Raw genomic sequence first — 19,874 nt, 5'->3', positions numbered from 1 at the left:
GCTACAACAACCAGACTCACTTCCGGTGAGGTTTTAAACCCGAACTTCAAAATAAAACTCAGGGAGAATAAATAAATAAACCATTTGACTTAAACTAATTTATGCAACAAAATAATAATAATAATAATAATAATAATAATAATGATAAATAACACAAACATATGCTGTAATGATTACAAACATTACATGTTGGGCCAGTAAGATTTTGTGAATAATTTCGAAGCCTATGGTTGTGTGCAATAAAGTAAAATAAAATAAAAGAATAACTGCATGAAAATGTTTGATTTGTTGTCATATATGTAGATTTATATATATGTACAATGTTGGGGAAGCAAAGCTTCCTTGAGGAGAAATAAATTGAATAAATTAAAATAAAATAAAATAAAAACTGCATGACAAAGCTTAACTATAGCGAAGCTACCTTGGGGAGAAATAAAATAAAATAGAATAAATTAAGATAAAGTAAAATAAAAACTGTATGACAAAGCTTAACTACAGCAAAGCTACATTGGGGAGAAATAAAGCAAAATAAAATAAAATACAAACTGCATGACAAAGCTTAAGTACAGCAAAGCTACCTTGAGGAGAAATAAAACAAAATAAAATAAAATAAAATAAAAACTGCATGACAAAGCTTGAGTACAGCAACGCTACCTTGAGTAGAAATAAAACAAAATAAAATAAAATAAAAACTACATGACAAAGCTTAACTAAAACAAAGCTACATTGGGGAGATATAGAATAAAATAAAATAAAATAAAATAAAAACTGCATGACAAAGCTTAACTACAGCAAAGCAACCTTGGGGAGAAAAATTAAAAATGAGCAAATTCGCAATATACATGTGATACAAAATTAGACCAAAATATAATACAAAAAAGACACATGCCAACACTAAATGCCACTTTACTGAGTTTATTGCAAAATGTTTTCACTTGTTCACAGGTCATACATCAACAAAGAAAATAAATAAATGAATAAAATACAAAATCAAAATACCCCACCATTCATGAGAAAGTGACAGGAATGTCAGCTTTTCTAATCAATATAGTGTCCATCAGTCAAACAACTGCCTTCCAGAAACCAGAGTCCAGGTGGGGGTGTAGCACCAAGCAGGATTACTCAGTTATCCAGGTATCCTCTAAAACAGTATACAACAACTTTGCTGAACATCTGTTAATAGGTAGCAATGATCAATACCAATTGTGGTCAAAGGGAGTTCAATTGCAGTGGAAAAGCAATGTTAGAATGATGATAAAAAAACGATTCCTTTCCTTTTATGACCCCCAGATCGTTTGGGGTTTGGTAGTTACAGTACCTGCACAAAAACTGACAAAAAAGTTATTTAAATATTTGTATCAGTGTGCAAAGGTCAGCATATTTAAATTTACTACATGTTTCTGAAAAGTGCACTACACACACACTGACTGCTTTTGTGGACATGTGACTACAGATTCAAACAGGGTTGCAGCAGCATGAGATTTTCACAGTAAAATAGCTATCCCAGAAAATATTATGGTTTTGGTTATTAGAATTGTCAGATTGTCAGATTGTCAGATACGATGACCCTTAAAGGAATTAATAAAGAAGAGTTTTTGTTGTTGTGAAACAAACACTCAGAAACAGAAACCTGAAACCATTTTTTAAAATGGAAGTTTATGTAAAAAAGTCTGAAAGACCATCGAGGAAGGGAGATGCACACACAGATAAAATTCTCCCATAAGTTGCATTTTTGATTCAAAACTGTCAATAAGCAAGTGCAAAGTCTGTCCCTTAATAAAGGGGACACACATATGTAAAAAAAAATTGCCCTGCTTTTAATCTAGAAATTTTTAATCTGGAGTTTTGACATCATTTTACAGGCTCAAAATTCCTACTGAAACTTATAAAGTCAACAGACACAGCAAGGTGACACTGTTGTGCAAGCCTTTACTTTTGCTTTAGGTTTATTTTCGACATGCACAGTAAAAGGGGAGATTGGATGAACCAGTTGCCCAAGAGTACTGAAAGCTTCAGGCTTACTGAGCGTTAGCAGGTTTGTGCAAAGTCAACTGAATAATTGCAGCAGCAAAAAAAAAGCACAGAATTACTTAAAATGACACAGGCATTGAGGTGGGTCATGCTTTATATCCTGTTCTAAACGTCCTAGTTTAAAAAAGTTCAGTGTGTCAGCATTTATTTTTAGGAGCTTCAGTATTTCAGTGTGGTGCATTTTCCCTAAATGAATGTGTTTAAACAAAATACTGAACAACAAAAAGTGTTTAAGCAAAGGAAAACTGTACACATTACACAGAGACGGGAAGGAACAGGAGCTTAACTGAAGCCCAGCAGCTATTTTTCTTCCCCGGAACAAAGAGAAGAATGAACGAAGGACAGATATCTGCTATTTGTAGTGTCTTTAATCCTATTTATTAAAATTCAGACTCCAAGCGAAGAGTACAGGCTGTTTAATAAACTTGAGTGACAGACAAATAAGCAGCAAATAACAATTAACAGTCAAGCATATACCAAACACTGTGCTCACAAACAAACATACTGTACACACACATCCTTGAACATACAGAACAGAGAGCAGGTATCTGTGAGCTCAGAAGATAAGGTTACATCATGTTGTGTGGTGTGTTAGATCAAGGAGGTAAAGCCTGGACAAGAAATACAAAGGCTTGCAGCTGCTGACTGTAATACTTATCAGGAGAGGGTCTGGTTAAGATAAGTGTGGACTGAGTCCAGCTGTTAGTGAACACAGCTGTTTATCTCTCTCTATCACACACACACACACACACACACACACACGTGCAAGCAGAGGGTAATTTCTCTGCAGGTGCAGTTCCTCAAGGTTTGTTTAGAAGTGAATAAATAAGTTCTCCTTTCGCTCCTGTGCAGCTTCAAGAATTCCAACTATTTCCCTCTCTTGTTAAGGAATTTATGTTGTTTGCAAACAGCTGACTAGTTTCCACACAGAGCACATACTGGGCTCAAATCAGCACGTCAGCTGTGGAACAGGTGTGTGTGTGTGTGTGTGTGTGTGTGTGTGTGTGTGCGTGCAGCAAATTAAAGGAACAGTGTGGAAGACTCAGAGGGATTTAGTGGCCTCTAGCATTGAGGATTGCAGATTGCAACCAGCTGAAACTTCTCCCAGTTAGAATTCCTTCAGTGTTTATTGTTCAGGAGGTTTGTACTGGATTATTCACAGAGGTCTCTTCCTCTCCAATACATGCAGACCAGGGGCCATATTCACAAAGCTTCCTAGCACTAAGAGTTGCTCCTAGTGACAAAAATCAAAGAAAATTTGAAATTTTCTTAGAATTTCAATGACAACGCTTTCACAGTCAGCAGTTCATTTCATTTCCACTGGGTGTCCACACCCTGCAGGCTCAAAATAAGGCATGTCTGTGACAACCAATCACATCTGTTAAAACCTGGCAAAGGGGTCAACCACACCTACATACTAAGGTAGAAGTTTCTGTCCCTCACTCCTAAGCCAGGACTCCTTACTAAAAGTTTTTAGGCTACGTTAGGAGCTCTTTGAGAGTATTCTCAGAATGTTCATGAATACAGCCCCCGGTAATTTAAAACAGTGAAAACACTAAATGAAACAGGTTCATGTTAAAACAATTTGTTTCTCCGATGTTAGCAGCCACGGACGGGCAGCAGACACCAAAAAAAGAAACCTAAAAACCATGAAGGGCCCTATCTAGAGCCAGTGTTTGGTTTGACCATTCTGGGCTACTGTAGAAACATGCCGATTCAGAGTGCGGGGACAGAGTTCGAGGAAGACAGTGAAGGAAATGTCAGATGAAGCAGCTAGATCTAGTCAGTGGATTTGGATGAGGAGGAATATCAGTTGGGGGGCCAGCAGGGGGAACTACTAAGCAGGGTACATAACTTCTTGAGATCAGGTGAAGAGATCCACCAATCAGTCCTCTCGGGAGAAAATCCAGGAAGAGGAAGGTGTTTGCTGATCCTGTGAGTTTATCTTTTCTATCTCCTTTAACGTTAGCTTATATTGGAGTTATGAAATGTAGCGTGTGAAATAGAGTATGGTGAATGTGCTAGGAAAGGTAGTATTGGCACAGTCACTACCTGGAGCTCGCATAAATGGAGCCTGGGTTTGTTGAAGGTGGCAGTGCTGTTTGGGCTGAGAAAGCCATGTGTAAGTAAGGTAAAGGAGGTTATTGGGTTGGTGCGGGGAGGGGAGCAGTGAGTGTGAGCAGTTAGGGGAGTGTCTCTGGGACACCAGAGATCACTCCTAGCCTCCTGGAGGTGTTGTGGGACCAACTAGACGAAACACTGGTGAAAGGAGGTTCCCACCCGATGACCCCAAAGACGTGTTAGTTATCACTGCTCACTGGTCTGTATAGTTAAGCCTTGCCATATTAGCTTATCATAGGGCTTAGGAGGTTATTCACTGAGCGCTGATCCTTTATCTAGAGCACAAACTTCCTGTATTTATTTGAACTTGGTGATGTCCGTGGATGAGGACCCGCTTTAGATTTCTCTCTCCCCCTTTGACACGTAAAATCAGACGACTGGGCATCAGCATATATAAAAAATATTTTTATTGAAAAACAAGAACCTTCATAACAAAAATCAAACATTATCAAAAAAAGACTACAATCTCAAGTGTACAAAGGCAATCTTGAAAGTGTATCAATGCAACGGAAAGATATTGCACTCTTCATGATTGTTCAGCACGTACTTGATTATAAGGCAGAAGTTTACAATCCCCTGTATCAGCTTTGTTGCACGTGACATAATGTCCATGGATTACAACCTCAATAGCAACTGCATCACATAACTTTGTTCGACACCAGAATCACCTTGCTGGTAAAAAAAAACATTACCATCAGTGTAAAATGTGCAGGTTTTAAACTCCAGCATTTGGATTAAGAAGAAACTTCGGCTCATTAAAAAAACACAGTACTGGCATGCAGTCTAAGAGAAGCATGCTTACATGGCTAACTCCATTATATGACCTGAAAGTGTTTACAGCTCTAGGCACATATCGCATCTGCAGTCACTTACTGAACGACTACATTATAACACTGAATTAGATGCATAAAACAAACAGAAAACCAGTGATACATTTTAAGCACATGTAGACAGTGCCTGATACGAATGGTTAATAGGTGATTTATTTCAGAAATACTGTATTAAATAATTAAAACGGATACATTCCTGCACAGTGAGGTCTTACTTATGGAAATAAAACGACTAAAACTAATCCGGAGTCTCTCTGATCAGCTGACCTCCAGAGGAAAAGAAAGCACCACATGTCCTTGCATGTGTCCACATGAGCTATAAAGTGCTATTGTCAGTGTTCCTGCTCTGTTTCACTCGCAGTCAATTATTTGGCCTCCGGGGAATAATTCAGCAAAGAGCAGGAGGCTGTTTCTGCATAGTGAGATTTGATGTGTCCCTCAGAAATGTGGTCGCTGGGTCTTTGGTTTGGAAATAAACACACACTGTTACACGGAGCAGCCATCACAGGGCCCACTGTATTCTTTAACACATCACAGCAGGACTGAGTTAATTTAATTTTGTGCATTTCAGGTAGCCCTCTGAATGTAATTGTGGTGTCGCTGCTCACATCCAAAGTTCAGCTCCAGCTCCGGCGTCTTTTATCTGCTTTGGTTTTCTGATGCTTCCACCATGGCTCTGAATCTCGAGTTTTCGTCTGCCAGCAAGGCAGCGGGACTGTCAAACTCCAAAATCTATGCGAATGAAAAGGATAAACAGTCATCAGTGGCAGCATATCAAATCAGAGGCTCAACTCACTCATTCCGTGAACTTGTACAGACAGAACAAAAAAAAAATCAAGGCATATTATTTTCTCTGAGAATATTGCAGCCCAAGTTATTTCCAGCGTACGACAAGAATTTTAATGTCTGGAAAATATTGACTTTGGGCAGCTTTGTTACGCTTTGAATGAAGAGACGTTTCTGTAACCAATGCTAATCGATTGCTAAAAGGTACTTTACACTCAGATGTGAATGTGGCTCAAATACAAAACTTTTTTTTTCTGCTATATTGGATATCTTAAAGTAGAGACAGACAAGACTGGAGATGTGACACAACAGATTTAAAGCTTGAATTAAAAGTTAAGTCACAGCTACATGGTAACACCATCAAAGCTGAATATGTGCTACATAGAGGGACACTTTGCAAATTTTCATCCAGCTTTGTGTCATTACATGTGGGTAGTATGTGTAAATTAGAGCTTTGATTCTCTGTCAGAGCCCAACTGGGCTCAACCTGTTGGGTCCAGGCTGGGCCGAGTTCTCAATTGTCCCCCAGGCTTGAATTGGGCCAGGTCCTCCACCATCTACCAGTGTTATTTTCGTTATGAAACTGGCAGTTCTTAAGCATAAATAGCAGGTGTTGCATTGGACTAAATCAAGAAGAGAAGAGAGAGAAATAAGGTGGGACTGTGATAAAGACAAAGAGAGAAAAAGAGGGTTTTTGATCAGGCTCAGGTCCATAACTGCTGCCATGTAGTAGTGTACATAAACTCCCCCCCCATCTTGTCAGCATCTACATCTTCCTGCTCATTTACAAATGAAAATCCGCTGGATGACACAAATTAATTTTTGCTTCAGTTTGTAATTCCTCATTTATGAATCCCCACTGCCACCATGGACCCACAGAGAATGGAAGCAGATCAAGAGAGAGACCCACCTCTCTGTCTCTCTCTTAAACTCAGATCAAACAGTAAACTAGGCAGTGCTGATCAAATGGAAGATTCTGTTTCTGTATTGCCTATTTCTCACCTTAAATGTTTTCATAAACATATTTTAGTGCACTGTTTAGCTGTAATTCAAGACTGTTTGTTACCTGTCAGCTGCCATATTGTTTTTGGACGGGCAACTTGCATTACGTCACCCACCAGTGGGAGCACTTATTGGTCCAGTCCACTGCGGTGCATTCTGGCAGTAGTAGGTTTTCTACCTCTTGAGCAAAAGCAAATGCTCCAGCTTTTTACCTCTGTTTTCTCTGGTCATGTGGCACCAATTTGCATCTTTCTACTGCACAGGTTTGTGAAAAGACCATGTTTCCAGCAGTGAAATACTTCTTTATGCAAACTGTACTGACTGTTAGACCATTTAATGCTGTCTTATTATAATAAAATAAGTCAGCTGCATTAATGTATGTGTAGAGACTGTCATTTCGCTGGCAACCCACTGCAGAGAAGCCAAACTTGGTGACATGGTCACATGGTCACAAATTAGGGGTTAATTCACACCATGAACTTGTCTATCCCAAAGCATTCATCACATCTCACGCTGAACTTTACACGCTGTTACAACCTCAGACAGACAGGTTTACTCAGCTTATTAACAGGGTTAAGGGGCGACACTGAAGCTGGTGACCATTTGTGTGCATTTCATGTCACCACTTGCATCAAATGTCAACCTGAACACAACACCAACCAAAGTAAAGTGTGCACTGCCTTATCCAATCTATCACCTCAAAGGGAGCAATTCACACACTAAACCAGGGGTGTTTCAACTTGGAATGAGTTTCAACTGCAGAGGCTGTGTGGCGCAATCATGCAATCAGTCACGATGCCTTTACACACACCTGGCCATTGTCCAGGACCATGACCCTGCTGCAGCTCATCACCGTGTTGAGACGATGGGCGATGATGAGGGTGGTGCAGCTGCCAAATGCACAGCGAATGGTCTCCTGGATGAGACGATCTGTCTCGGTGTCGATGGCTGCTGTTGCCTCATCCAGAATAAGAATCTGGAAAAAACACAGCAAACATTACAGAAACAATAAAACAAAACAAAAGATGATGTTAATCACATAAAGAAACAGTCTTAATCCATTAAATGTAAGATTATAAAATAAAAGTGACACAGAAACAGGAAGAACATCACACGTACTGCATGCAGCTCACGTTTATGAGCTGCAGTTCTGATGCTCCCCACTAGGTGGCAGTGTGATCCCATACAGGGACACATGCACCCTGACTATCCTCTTATAAGAAGAGGTTTTGTTTTCTTATTATAAAACTGTGGAGTATCTCTTAGTTGAGCTGCTATCATCACCCATTTCAAACAATGTTCCATATGTAAATGTGAAGTAGCTCCATTATACAATCACCTTGCTGTTGCGCAGCAGCGCTCGGGCCACGCAGAGTAGCTGTCGCTCTCCCACTGAGAAGTTCTCCCCGTTCTCTGTCACCTCCGAGTGGAGCGAATGAGGCAGCTGGCTGACCTGAGGAGGGTCAAAGGGCACAAAGGACGAATGTCAGGGGCTCATATTCAACTAATGCATCATCTGACAGAGCTGAACAAGCATGTCACTCACCATCTCTTTAATGTGTGTCTTCTCAAGAGCTTCCCATATCTGGGCATCAGAGTATTGATCCCATGGGTCTAAATTGGTCCTATCAGAGAAAATAAATTATGATAACATTATGAAAATGTCACATTAAGACAAGAGGAACAGTTCACTCTACTGCCGAAACTACACTCCCACCCTGCAGGTCAGTTTTCACCTGAGGCGGAGGTTATCGACATCCATAAAGCAACTGACTGACAGTTTTTATAAAATAAAATAAGTCTGGTGTTTGAAACACTATTTCCTGTTGAATTTACTGAGCCTGTTCTCTCATTTCTTCCTGCCAAACATCATTTTGGTTTCTCTTATGATTTCCCCTCTGACGTGGCTTTACATTCACACTAATATTCTATACAACAATAGTCCCAGATCAGTGCTGGGCCCACACACAGCAAACAGTATCTAGTATAAAATCAAACTTCTATCGGAAACCATTTTCAAGCAAACAGTGGGATATGGACACAAACACAGATGTACAATATATTCTGCTCAAAAAAAAAAAAAAAAGAACTTGGAGCTTTGAACAGGCAGGTTGACTCAATGTTCGCAGCAGGGAGTATCACACTTTATGGGAAGGAAGTGAGTACACACTCATGCGTGTGACAGATGCCTACTTTGACCACATTGTTGCACCACTTGTCACCAAGGGATTTTCCATTATAGCAGCTGCTTAAAGGAATACTTCACCTCCTAAATGATTATTTCTATGTCAATTACTCACTCTGTGTTACACTGAATTCAGCAAGAAAACTTGTGTGATACGCCTCTGCAGCAAATGAAGAATCCAAAAAAGGCAAAAAGGCAAAAACGCTTGATGAATTGAAGTAAAGGTATAATTCAAAGCCCTAATCGCATGGGACTAGTACTACCTAGGGACCTCATGTGATATAGAAATTATTCCTCCATGTCTTTATTTTGTGCGACGCATTCACACAGGATAAGCCACACATTGTCACACGTCATCCGTCTCGTCGTCTTTCAAGATTTTGCTCTTCTTTTGAATTTGAGCTTGCTTTCTCTGCCAACAGGTCGTCATGCTGGGGGACCCCAAGGAGGAGCCTCCAGTGTGTTCTGGGTCTACCTCGGGGCCTCCTACCGGTTGGATGTCCCCCAAACAGGAGGCGCCCAGGAGGCATCCTGATCAGATGCCTGAACCACCTAAACTGACCCCTTTCGATGCGAAGGAGCAGCGACTCTACTCCGAGCTCCTTCTGGATGTCCGAGCTCCATACCCTATCTCTAAGGCTGAGCCCAGCCACCCCACAGAGGAAACTCATTTCAGCCGCTTGTATCTGCGACCTCATTTTTTGGTCACTACCCAGAGCTCATGACCATAGGGGAGAGTTGGGACGTAGATGGACCAGTAAATCGAAAGCTTTGCCTTCAGGCTCAGCTCTCTCCCTCGGAATGGGGTGACCTCTGCAATTATTACAAATTACCATTACGTCCGTGCGCAAGGCTGTTCGTGCCCAAGTGTTTTAAATAGTGAGATTTTGGCAAAAATGCACGTGTTTGAGGAGTCTATGACTGGATAAATGAGACTTGGATTATGTAGCTGGAGTTGTGTGAGCGTTTATATCGACACTTTGATATAGTTTTGCTATTGTTAAAGGGATATTCCAAGGTTTCAATTATGTGTTTTTGGACGTTTGAATCTGGGGTGCCGTAAGCCTCCATTAGGTGGAGTTGTGTTGCTACCCCCTCTCCCCTTGGATCTCCGCAGGTGTTGTGAGGACTCTAAAACTTCACCTGAGCCTCCCTCAGCATATGGGTGAGTAGGTAATGGCTGAATTTTCATTTTTGGGTGCACCATCCCTTTAAACGTGGACCCCTTTTACCCCACTTCATCAAGAATTTTTCTTTTTTTGTTGTGGAGGCACGCGAGAAAAACAAAGATTCTCCCTGAATTCAATTCAATTCAAACACTGGGTGAGTAGCTGATATAGAAATAATTACTTGGGGGGTGAAGCTCTCCTTTAAGAGCACATTAATAGCTGAGCGCTTGCTGCTTTTGATTCATTCCTTCTACTCTGCTTTTTAAGTTTTCTGAAGCCTTAACAATGCAGAAGTTACAAAGCCCGTTAATACAAGCAATTATCATTTGGATTACCTGACTGTTCCGATGAAGAGAACTGGCTCTTGAGGAATGATGGCTAGCTTGCTCCGCAGGTCATCCAGACCAATCTGTGCAATATTGATTCCGTCAATGACAATTGAGCCTCCCGTCAGCTCCACGAGTCTGAACAGAGCTACACCCAGAGAGGACTTTCCTGCATAGAAAAGATATGGCATGAAGAATGTGTGCGTTTGTGGAAGGAGAGACGTAAAGGCTGAAAATGCTGCTGACAGGGGGACAGAAAGGGGGCACATGTACCTGATCCTGTGCGGCCCACAATGCCGATGGTCTCTTCAGGCAGGATGTTGAAGGACAGACTCTTCAGCACAAGCGGCAGATCATCACGATAACGCATCTCCACATCCTGGAAGGTGATGTTTCCCCGCTGAGGCCAGGAGGGGGCAGGAGCGGCTGCCTCAGGACTTTGTCGTGGCGCTTCACTCTCGAGACTCTGTGATAAGGATCAGAGATGGTATCTGGTATTAATCTCTAAATCTCTGTGGAGGTGCAAGCCCCCTAACTGATGTGTAGTGATTTTCTCTCTATGAGCTTTTCTTCACACTCCAGACAGAAAAAGAAAAAAAAAAATTGAGTTGATATTCGTATATCTTTGCAGTTTGTGTGAAACAAGCTCTGTCATGTGCTCTGGAGTGTGTTAAGGCCTCACACTGAGTTTCTATCTGCTTCCCGCTGTGTGTATCACAAATATACAATCACATGCACACAATAAAACACACACATGTCTGGACATGCCAACTGCCCTGAATTCAACTGCTCTATTATTCTGGGGCTGGTCTGCGTCTCGTGTTGTGATTCTAGACAGTGTTCCAGTCTACATGACATCATGCAATGTGCCTCAGCGCCACATAATCCACCATCCCCGCTGTGCTAATCGATGCTCTTACCTTTATATAATGATTGATCCTCTCGACGGATGTAAACCGAGCTTCAGTCTCTGTGAGCAGCCGCACGGTGAACTGAAACAAGCCGGTCAACTGGAGGTGAAAGAAAAGCAGGGGAAGGTTAATGGTTAACACTGATGCGCTAATTACTATGAAACACTTGGTGCTCCCCTTCAACAAATGAGCAGTCAAACAATCACAATATGTAAAGCCTGATAAACAGATTTGCTGATATGGCTCCTTTAAAGGCTGTGGAAACACACTTGTATGTACACACAGTGGTGGAGGAAGCAAGGCCGTAGCCATGGAGTCAACATTGGTGAGGAGTAATTCTGTTGGGGGAGCTGGATATTGATTGTATACACCCACAGCAACGGTGTACGGCAACACCACTTGGACAAATCACACCGTCACACTAGAATCGGTAGTATTAATAATGACAATTTAATGAGTATATTTATGATTATTATTCCAATTACATTTGCTAATGGTTATTTTGGACAGCAGTGTGTGGTTGCCTTTCTAAGCATTTCCCCCCATTTTTTTAAGATGATTTTGTTTTAGTGATTTTGGATTTGTTGTCCATCACTACTCTCCCTTAAATCCAATATGAAAAAACACCTGTGCCATAGTTTATGTATTAGTTAGTTTATGTGTCATGTGCATGTGTCTGTCTCCTTTATGATTAATATATCTCCTTTTTTATTGCCTGTTATATTCCAATGTTTAGGCAAGAAATATTATTTGTAACAGAACAGATTTGAAAATTCTAGAGGGGAGGTTTTCATCATAAGCCCCTTCGGGTTTCTTACCTCTCCTCCACAATCTCAGTCATGTTTACTTTCATATACTTGTTTTTAATCACACCTTGTGTGCTAATAAAATTCAAATTCAATTCAAACAGCAGAAGACTGACAGGAAGGGTAGGAAGGAGCCATGGGTTGTAATCCAACCCACATCACTGCATAGGACCCAGTTTACATGGGCGCACACTCTACCTGGTATGCTGGAGGACGCCTTTGATTTTTATTTTTTATCAGTATCTTGTGGGTGGGGGGATGACGACAATTTGAGCATATTCAATTTTGTCCTCCCTAATATATATTACATTACTGCTTTGGGAAAAAGTGCTCACACCTGTAATTAAAAGTAGCAATACCACAGTGCAGATTTACTTTGTTACAAGTAAAAGTCCTGCATTCAAAACTTGGCATCAAATCCTACCTAAAGCACCAAAAGTTACAGTACTCGTTACGCAGAATGGCTTCTTTCACAATCAAAGACATTACAATTATTGATGCGTTAATGTGTTCATCACTTTACTGTTGCAGCTGGTAAAGGTGGAGCTCATTTTAATGACTTAATATACTGCTGGGTAGCTTAATCAATCATTAATACATCATAATGCACTAGATGATTTATATTTTGTGTTAGTAATCTAAATCTGTGTAGCATCTAAAGCTGTCGAATAAAAGTACTGGGGTAAAAAGTACTATAACTAGAGCAGCAGTATGAAGTAGCATGAAATGGAAATACTCAAGTAAAAGTACCTCAAAATTGTACTTAAATACAGTATTTGTGTACAGAGTTACTTCCCACTTTTGTGTACACAGTGTGCTGATGGATTCCCCTCCAAAAAAGGAGAATACGAGAGGATAAATGTGTGTATGAATCTTGGTTATTCAAAGCGAGACGGTGTAACTCCTGCTGAACAAATGCCACTTCTGAACGTCAAACTGCTGTTATTCTAAACTGCTGTTTAGCTAAACGCTATAATACAAAGAAGAGCACTTCTATAGTAGCTGTTAGGAACAGAAGAGGCTTTACTCTGCCATGTTTCTAATCCTGTCTGGAGCTTCAAACTACCCTCTTTCCAGCCTTTTAAGACTACAAGGGCTGCCAGTGTCTCCATACATTCTGTGTTACTGCGTGTTTGTTTACAAACCTGCACGGCGTACGAGATGGCCAGGCCTGCGTAGGCTGGAGGTATCTGATTGTGCATGAAGACAATGAAAAGTGCTACAGCAGTGATAAGAGAGATGCTGATGAGGTCGAGGCGGACAGCCAGCCAACGCATGGCGCAGCTGAAGAGGTAGTTGGAGGCCTGGTTGGTGTCCAGTAATTCCTGATATCTGAAAAAGAAAAAGAGATTTCAAACCAGAGCAAAAGCAAGGAAGACCCCCCCGTCTCCGATGCTTCCTGAGGGGACGCTGTCTGATATGAGGTTTGGATTATTTACTAACTGAGGAGTAAACGAGATGATATGAAATTAAAGTTTAATGATCTCCATCTCTGACGGACCCCATTAGACTCACCTTTGGAGGAAGTCATCCCCTCTTCCGTAGGCGTGGATTGTGGAGAGTCCCTGAAGACTGCTGGTGATGTGAGAGGTGAATGGTGATTGGCTGATGTTCTCCAGGCGCTTCAGCTCACGAATCAGAACCCTGGAAATACAGAAAGGTCATCTTTTATTTTCAGCTTCCTACTATAGGAGTTTATTTTGTAATGTCTACATTTTGTAAAAAGGTAATTAAAATGACTTAATGCAGATGTCTGCAGCATATTAAAGGTTACAGTTCCCCACAAAATCAAACATGTATATTTTTCCTCTCATATGTAGCACTATTTATAAGTCTAGATTGTTTTGGTTTGAGTTGCCGAGTGTTGGAGATATCGGCCATAGAGATGTCTGCCTTCTCTCAAATATAATGGAACTAGATGGCACTCGGCTTGCGGCGCTCACATCCCAGCTACATCAGCTGATCTCAAACAGCCCAATCAACTGATGGAGCAGCTGATTGATGGAAGGGAGTCAGCTGATAGATCACATGATTCATTTCTATGCAACCAATTGGCAAATCTCATTCAGGGCGCCCTATTTAAACTGCTCTGGCCTGCCTACTGTTGCTGCTTCCTCTGCAAGCTGCTTTGCAAACTGCCTCCACCCCAGCTCCTCCTTTTCATGTTGTGTCTGACTTATCAATGTCATTTCTGTTTGTCATTGATGCTGCTCTGCTCTGTTCTGTTCCCGAGGGGTCTTTACTGCTGCTCTCCCTGCCTTAGGCTTTCCATGTAGGCGCATGGAAGGGCAGAGAGGTGTGCTCTCTCTGCCTTAGGCTTTCCACATAGTGATGAAATTAAATTAATGAAAATACATCTGATACAGGATATAAATCCTCTACATCAGACTCAAAATACTATCAGCCATACAAGAAAAACAAAACACAATATACAGTTGAAAACCTCAATAATACATACATATCACTTAAATACATACACAGGCCCCAGGACAGAACCATACCGCCAAATATAATACTGCAAATGGAAACTAAGTTTTCTTTGACTGAACTGTTCCTGACTGAAATGTAGTTTCGATTTTAGGGGTGAGCGATCCTTTCAATATTATTTGGAGCTCTATCTGTTTTGTCTATGAGTGATTTAAAGATATAAAATATTCATTCTTGCTCACAGGCAGATTTAAACTAACTCCAGAAATGATTTACAACTAAAGTTTGTTTTGATTTGTAACCCTAAATGGTTGTGTGTGGGGGGGGAACGACCCTAATCGGGCAAGTTTTCAGTACTGCAGAATCAGAAAGGCTCCACTCAGGTTTACCTCATTTGAATGAAAATTGTAGGGTATTGTGTGCAAATAGGCTCCGGCATGTGAGGAGCAAACCTTTCAGATAAATTACACTCAACTGGAAAGCATCATGGGAAACACTTTACTCCTATTATGAGCCACAGCAAGTCCTTAACAATCCTGTATGAAACATGAAGTACAAACCTTTATGAACGTAATTTGGGCTGGTTTTAAGATCTAAAGTATCAAATCTTGGTCAAACTGATACTGCCGCCATCAATTACTTGTGTTTTCGGAAGATACTAAAAAGGACATTACACCTGAATGCTGAAGCACCACTAAAGAATGAAGGAAGGGAAAATGCATCGGCTCTAATGATGCAGTTTTGTGGCAGACAGGTAATGATGACAGGGTGGACAGAGAGGGATGTGGACCATCACACACAGCACCCGTTTTCCTGACAGAGCTCCAGTCATTTCCAACTATCTGATGCATGCGCAATGTTATGAGCAGTGTTCAGACAGACAGCCATACAATCAGCAGCCGGAGAGACACCACACTTTCTGTCCACGGGGTAGTGTGAGCAAGAGAGGTTTATTGACAGAAGGTGGGGTGTCTTTCTACTTTTAGACACCTGCATAGAATGGATGGTGCATGTGAAATACAAGTCTCCCATGAATCATTTGGTTTTCTCATAAAAGCCCAGAAGAGAGAGGGAGAGAACATGACACTTCCTCGCTTCAAGGCTGCGATCCAGACAAACATGTTTATGCCCTGGGCAGTTTCATTTCAGAATTCAATAAAGGGCTGCTTTAGAAGTGGGTAATTTCAATGGGAGATCCAGTTTGATGTAACATCTATACATATCCTGGCATGTCGTGACTTTGTAAGATACAGTATTTCATTCTTTTAAAGTGTTGCCGAGGGTGATCACCACCTTTCGGTAACAGCTGGGTATCATCTCCTCCCCACGGTTCTCGAGTGCTTAATAGCCTATCAAAGTTCAACATTAATTCCACTTGCATTGCCTACAAATCAAGTGTCTGTTAGAAGATAAATGAAGACATTTTATAATTAAATTGATCCCTCAGGAGACAAACTGGTTTCAGATCTGATTAAAGAAGTCAAGAACTTCAGTTTATGTGGGGAAAAGATATCAAATGGTTCATATCCACAGATGGGGAGAGGAATGTTGTGTGTGATCTGTGAGCAGGTTTCCCCCAAAATCTTGACAGACTAATATGTTTTTAATTTAAAATGATACATGTCACTTTTTAATTTCATTACTTAGAAGTACACCATTAACAATTGATGTTTGTTAATGTTTGTCATCACGCTCACCAGTGAAACTGAAAATAGAGCCGACCCAAGATTTACTCTCATTTGGTGTATTTTTGGTGCTGCTTACAGTCTGGCACCTGCACGCTAACTTTTTATATAGCTCCGACCTCACCTGAGCGTGGTGGGGGCACATGTCTGTAAACGTCCCATGCACAGGAATTAATAAGAGAATAAGAAAATCCAGTCTCTGCAGAAAATGAACACAATCACACACCACTAGTGGGACATAAGTGATGATTAAGAGGGACTGCGTCCGTATGAAACAAGCGGCAACCTCCAGGGATGAAAAATGAAGCCAACACGGGAAGTGCCGAAAACTGCAGTTCCCCAGATGACCACTTGAGGCTGTCTTCAAGAGCGAGTAAATCCCCAATGAAACCTATCTTAAAATTCCCAACTTTGCAGCATAGAAAAACATGTTAACAGTATGGTACAAAAACATGTTGTGGTCTCTTTGGGTAATTTCCCAGTTCATGACAACTGTACAGGGGTAATCTTTGTATTTATCTCACCCGTTTAAATGTTATTTAGGCTTAATGTTACACATAAATTATGCTTTGTGTACACAGAATCAGGCAGACAGTAGACGGCTACGGAAAACAGCCTCTGGGCAGCATGGGAAAAACAAAACGGTCCCACTGAATGGCAGGACGGTAAAACAAAACAAGCATGACGATATGTTGCTGTATAATATCATTTGAAACATTCATGTACTGTGTTTCTGTACTTTATGACTTTTACATCAGCACAGCAGTAACACTGGGAGTCATGTTCTTCTTGATCTCTCAGACAGAGGAAACAACAAGATACGGTGGTTATTTCCCAAGATACCAGCGAGCTGTTATTCCCCTCAGTGGATTCATCTTTATTGCACAATTGCTGCAAAACCGTAAATAATGACTAAAGCAGAGTCATCAGATCATCCAGGGTGCTCCTGCAACATTTACCACAGAACAGAAGCTGTGGAAAAATGGAATCAATGACCGATAACGCTCCACACACCTCCAGATAAAGATCATTGCTGCACTTCTTTCACAGTTATTTACCTTGAGTGCCCTCCAATAGAAGTTACTGATGAAAATACGTTTGCAACACCTAATTTATAATCACTGCCTGTGTTGCCATGTATGCTCGTACAATACAAAATACATAGTATTAAAGTTAATCACATTCACAACATACAGAAAGCTCTTATTGGCAGCAGTTTCTGTGGATAAGACTGTTTAATTTAACATGAACATCTTTGTGAAGTCATTGGTAATTAAAGTGAATTTTTGCCAAAAGGTAAGAGCAAGTATAAAGTAAAAAGACAGTGTTAAATTCAGTGGTGGGTTTAAAGATTTGTAACATCAGAAATGTGGAATTTCACACAAAGTGCCTTGACTCATTTTGACAAAAAGAAATTAAAAGATGGATGAATGAAATTAGATGAATTATTTGTGGCAATTAAGATGTAACAAATTCAAATTTAAGATTATTTAATGACTTTTAATGCCTAATATTTATAAAATTGAATTTAAGATATTGTAAGACTTTGATGGACTTGCAGACACCCTGTTAGTTTCTTATTGTATTAAATTCCATACAAACAAACAAAATCACGACTGCCTCACATGAGATAACACTTGAGTGAAAAACAAATGCTCAAAACAATAAAACTAAAATTATTTCAAAACGAAAGCTTTAAGGTTTCCTGAGAACCATCATTTCTGGTTTCTGTGCTTACAACTTCACCTCCTCGACGTCTACCTCAATCACGTTACTTTGCAAGGCAGCTGGATTTGTAAAATCACAAGATCATGTGAAAATCCAGCCCAGAGTCGCTTCATAACCTGCCCCAAATAGCTCCCGTGGTAGAAACTGTCTTGGCAAATCTCTACTGATGGACACATTTCTATCATTGCATGGTATATACCATCATATTCCCCAACCATAGTGGCTTGAAATCACAAGATCATGCAAAATCACAAGATCATGTGAGAATCCAGCCGAGATTTGCCTCATAACAGGCCCAAAATAGCTCCTGTGGTAGAAATGGTCTTGCCAAATCGTATACCCTCATATTGCCCAACCCTCGTCACTTGAAGTGTTAAAATCACCCAACTTTGCAACTGTACAGAGACTTGTATCCTGTTTTAGCTCAGTGTTTTTCAGCCCCACATTTACTGTATACATCCTATCAACCTCCTTTTACAGCAGATATTGTCAGCAGAACAAGACAATGATAAACCCACTGCAGACGACCTGCCCTGCACCACACTAACACTTGTCTCAAGACTTGGTGTAAAGCCAAACTAAGCTAAATGTTTACTTTATGGTTTGCATTGATGAGGAACATGACTCCAAACAAATGCAAAAGTCGCTCTGCTGGCAGCTGTTTGCTAACACATCAGTGCCTTATTAACTTTATAAGGCACTGTGTATCTGTCTGCTGATTTGCTGATTTTCTGCCCCTTGTGACCAAAAATCAACAAATACAGCTTGAAGTTACAAGTTACACACACTGACCTTACACAGAACGACTTTTTAAGAGATTTTACGGTCAGTCAATTAGTGTTAAGGTGGTCATAAAACTCTTAAAAAGTCTGTAATGTCTTCCGTCAGTCTTTCTCTCATCTTGATGCATCCATGCCCAGAACACCTCCAGCCAAAGGCGCCTAGGAAACATCCTGATCAGATGCCCTAACCACCTAAACTGACCACTTTCAACATGAAGGAGCAGCCGCTCTACTCCGTGCTCCCTTTGGATGTCCAAGCTCCTTACCATATCTCTAAGGCTGAGCCCAGCCACCCCACAGAGGAAAATCAATTTGGCCGCTTGTATCAGCGACCTCATTCTCTTGGTCATTACCCAAAGCTCATGACCATAGGTGACGGTTGGGACATAGATGGACCAGTAAATCGAAGCTTTGCCCTCAGGCTCAGCTCTCTCTTCACCATGATGGTCCGGTACAGCACCTGCATCACTGCAGACACTGTGCCAAACCATGAATGAGGGTAGTATCTTGTCATCTTGATGTCCCGACAAAATTAAACATGTTTAAGTTTTTAGTCTTGGCTCATACAAATAATGAAGTTCAATTACGTGAACACTGTCAGCAACCAGTGCTGCACTCCTTCCAGCACCAAACAAGAAACAGCAAACTGGACAAACAGAAAACATGGAGGGCACTGTGGGAAGGCGCATGAGTGTGAGCAAGTCTTGGTTCTTTTATACTGTGGAAAAGGAGGAGAAACTGGTGGAGCTGTGGAGTGAACACAGTGTTGTCCGACAAATATAGTGCACCTAACCAACAGAGGCTGGACAAAAAGTTTTTACCCAAATATAGTTTATCTTTATAGATTATATTGAGGCTGAAGTGACAAGGACACTGTCGACATATGATGCCTTTAATCTAGTGTTTTTAGAGTTGGGTTTTTTTTGCAGACACATCTGGAACTGTTAATACGTGGGAGTCTGGCGCAATAATTTCCACAAGGAGCAGGATGGGACATTTTATTCTCGCAAGGAGTGACCCTGCAACCAGTCTTTGCAAAATGTCACAGTTTGTGACTAAACACAAACTATAGGTTCACACTTTAG

The 19,874-nt window shown here is 40.9% G+C and overlaps 1 protein-coding gene across 3 annotated transcripts in view; it reads right to left on the bottom strand.

Moving 5' to 3' along the window:
* Window positions 1-4,542: 4,542 nt before the first annotated feature.
* The window catches only part of wu:fb13g09 (ATP-binding cassette sub-family C member 5), a 60,397-nt gene continuing 45,065 nt past the window's right edge, over window positions 4,543-19,874 (bottom strand). For all 3 annotated transcript variants that reach the window (XM_049585900.1, XM_049585901.1, XM_049585899.1), the window contains exons 21-29: window positions 13,683-13,811; window positions 13,313-13,499; window positions 11,371-11,460; window positions 10,724-10,916; window positions 10,460-10,619; window positions 8,317-8,395; window positions 8,110-8,223; window positions 7,582-7,746; window positions 4,543-5,714 (exon numbers count right to left, since the gene is read on the bottom strand). In XM_049585900.1, the coding sequence (XP_049441857.1) occupies window positions 5,622-5,714; window positions 7,582-7,746; window positions 8,110-8,223; window positions 8,317-8,395; window positions 10,460-10,619; window positions 10,724-10,916; window positions 11,371-11,460; window positions 13,313-13,499; window positions 13,683-13,811 (1,210 nt within the window). In that variant the 3' untranslated portion in view covers window positions 4,543-5,621. The remainder of the gene's footprint in view (window positions 5,715-7,581; window positions 7,747-8,109; window positions 8,224-8,316; window positions 8,396-10,459; window positions 10,620-10,723; window positions 10,917-11,370; window positions 11,461-13,312; window positions 13,500-13,682; window positions 13,812-19,874) is intronic.

This window comes from Epinephelus fuscoguttatus, linkage group LG9 (genome assembly GCF_011397635.1).
Source record: "Epinephelus fuscoguttatus linkage group LG9, E.fuscoguttatus.final_Chr_v1".
Classification (NCBI taxonomy): Eukaryota; Metazoa; Chordata; class Actinopteri; order Perciformes; family Serranidae; genus Epinephelus; species Epinephelus fuscoguttatus.
Note: the sequence above shows the minus strand (reverse complement) of the source record. Positions and strands in the feature narration are given on the sequence as shown.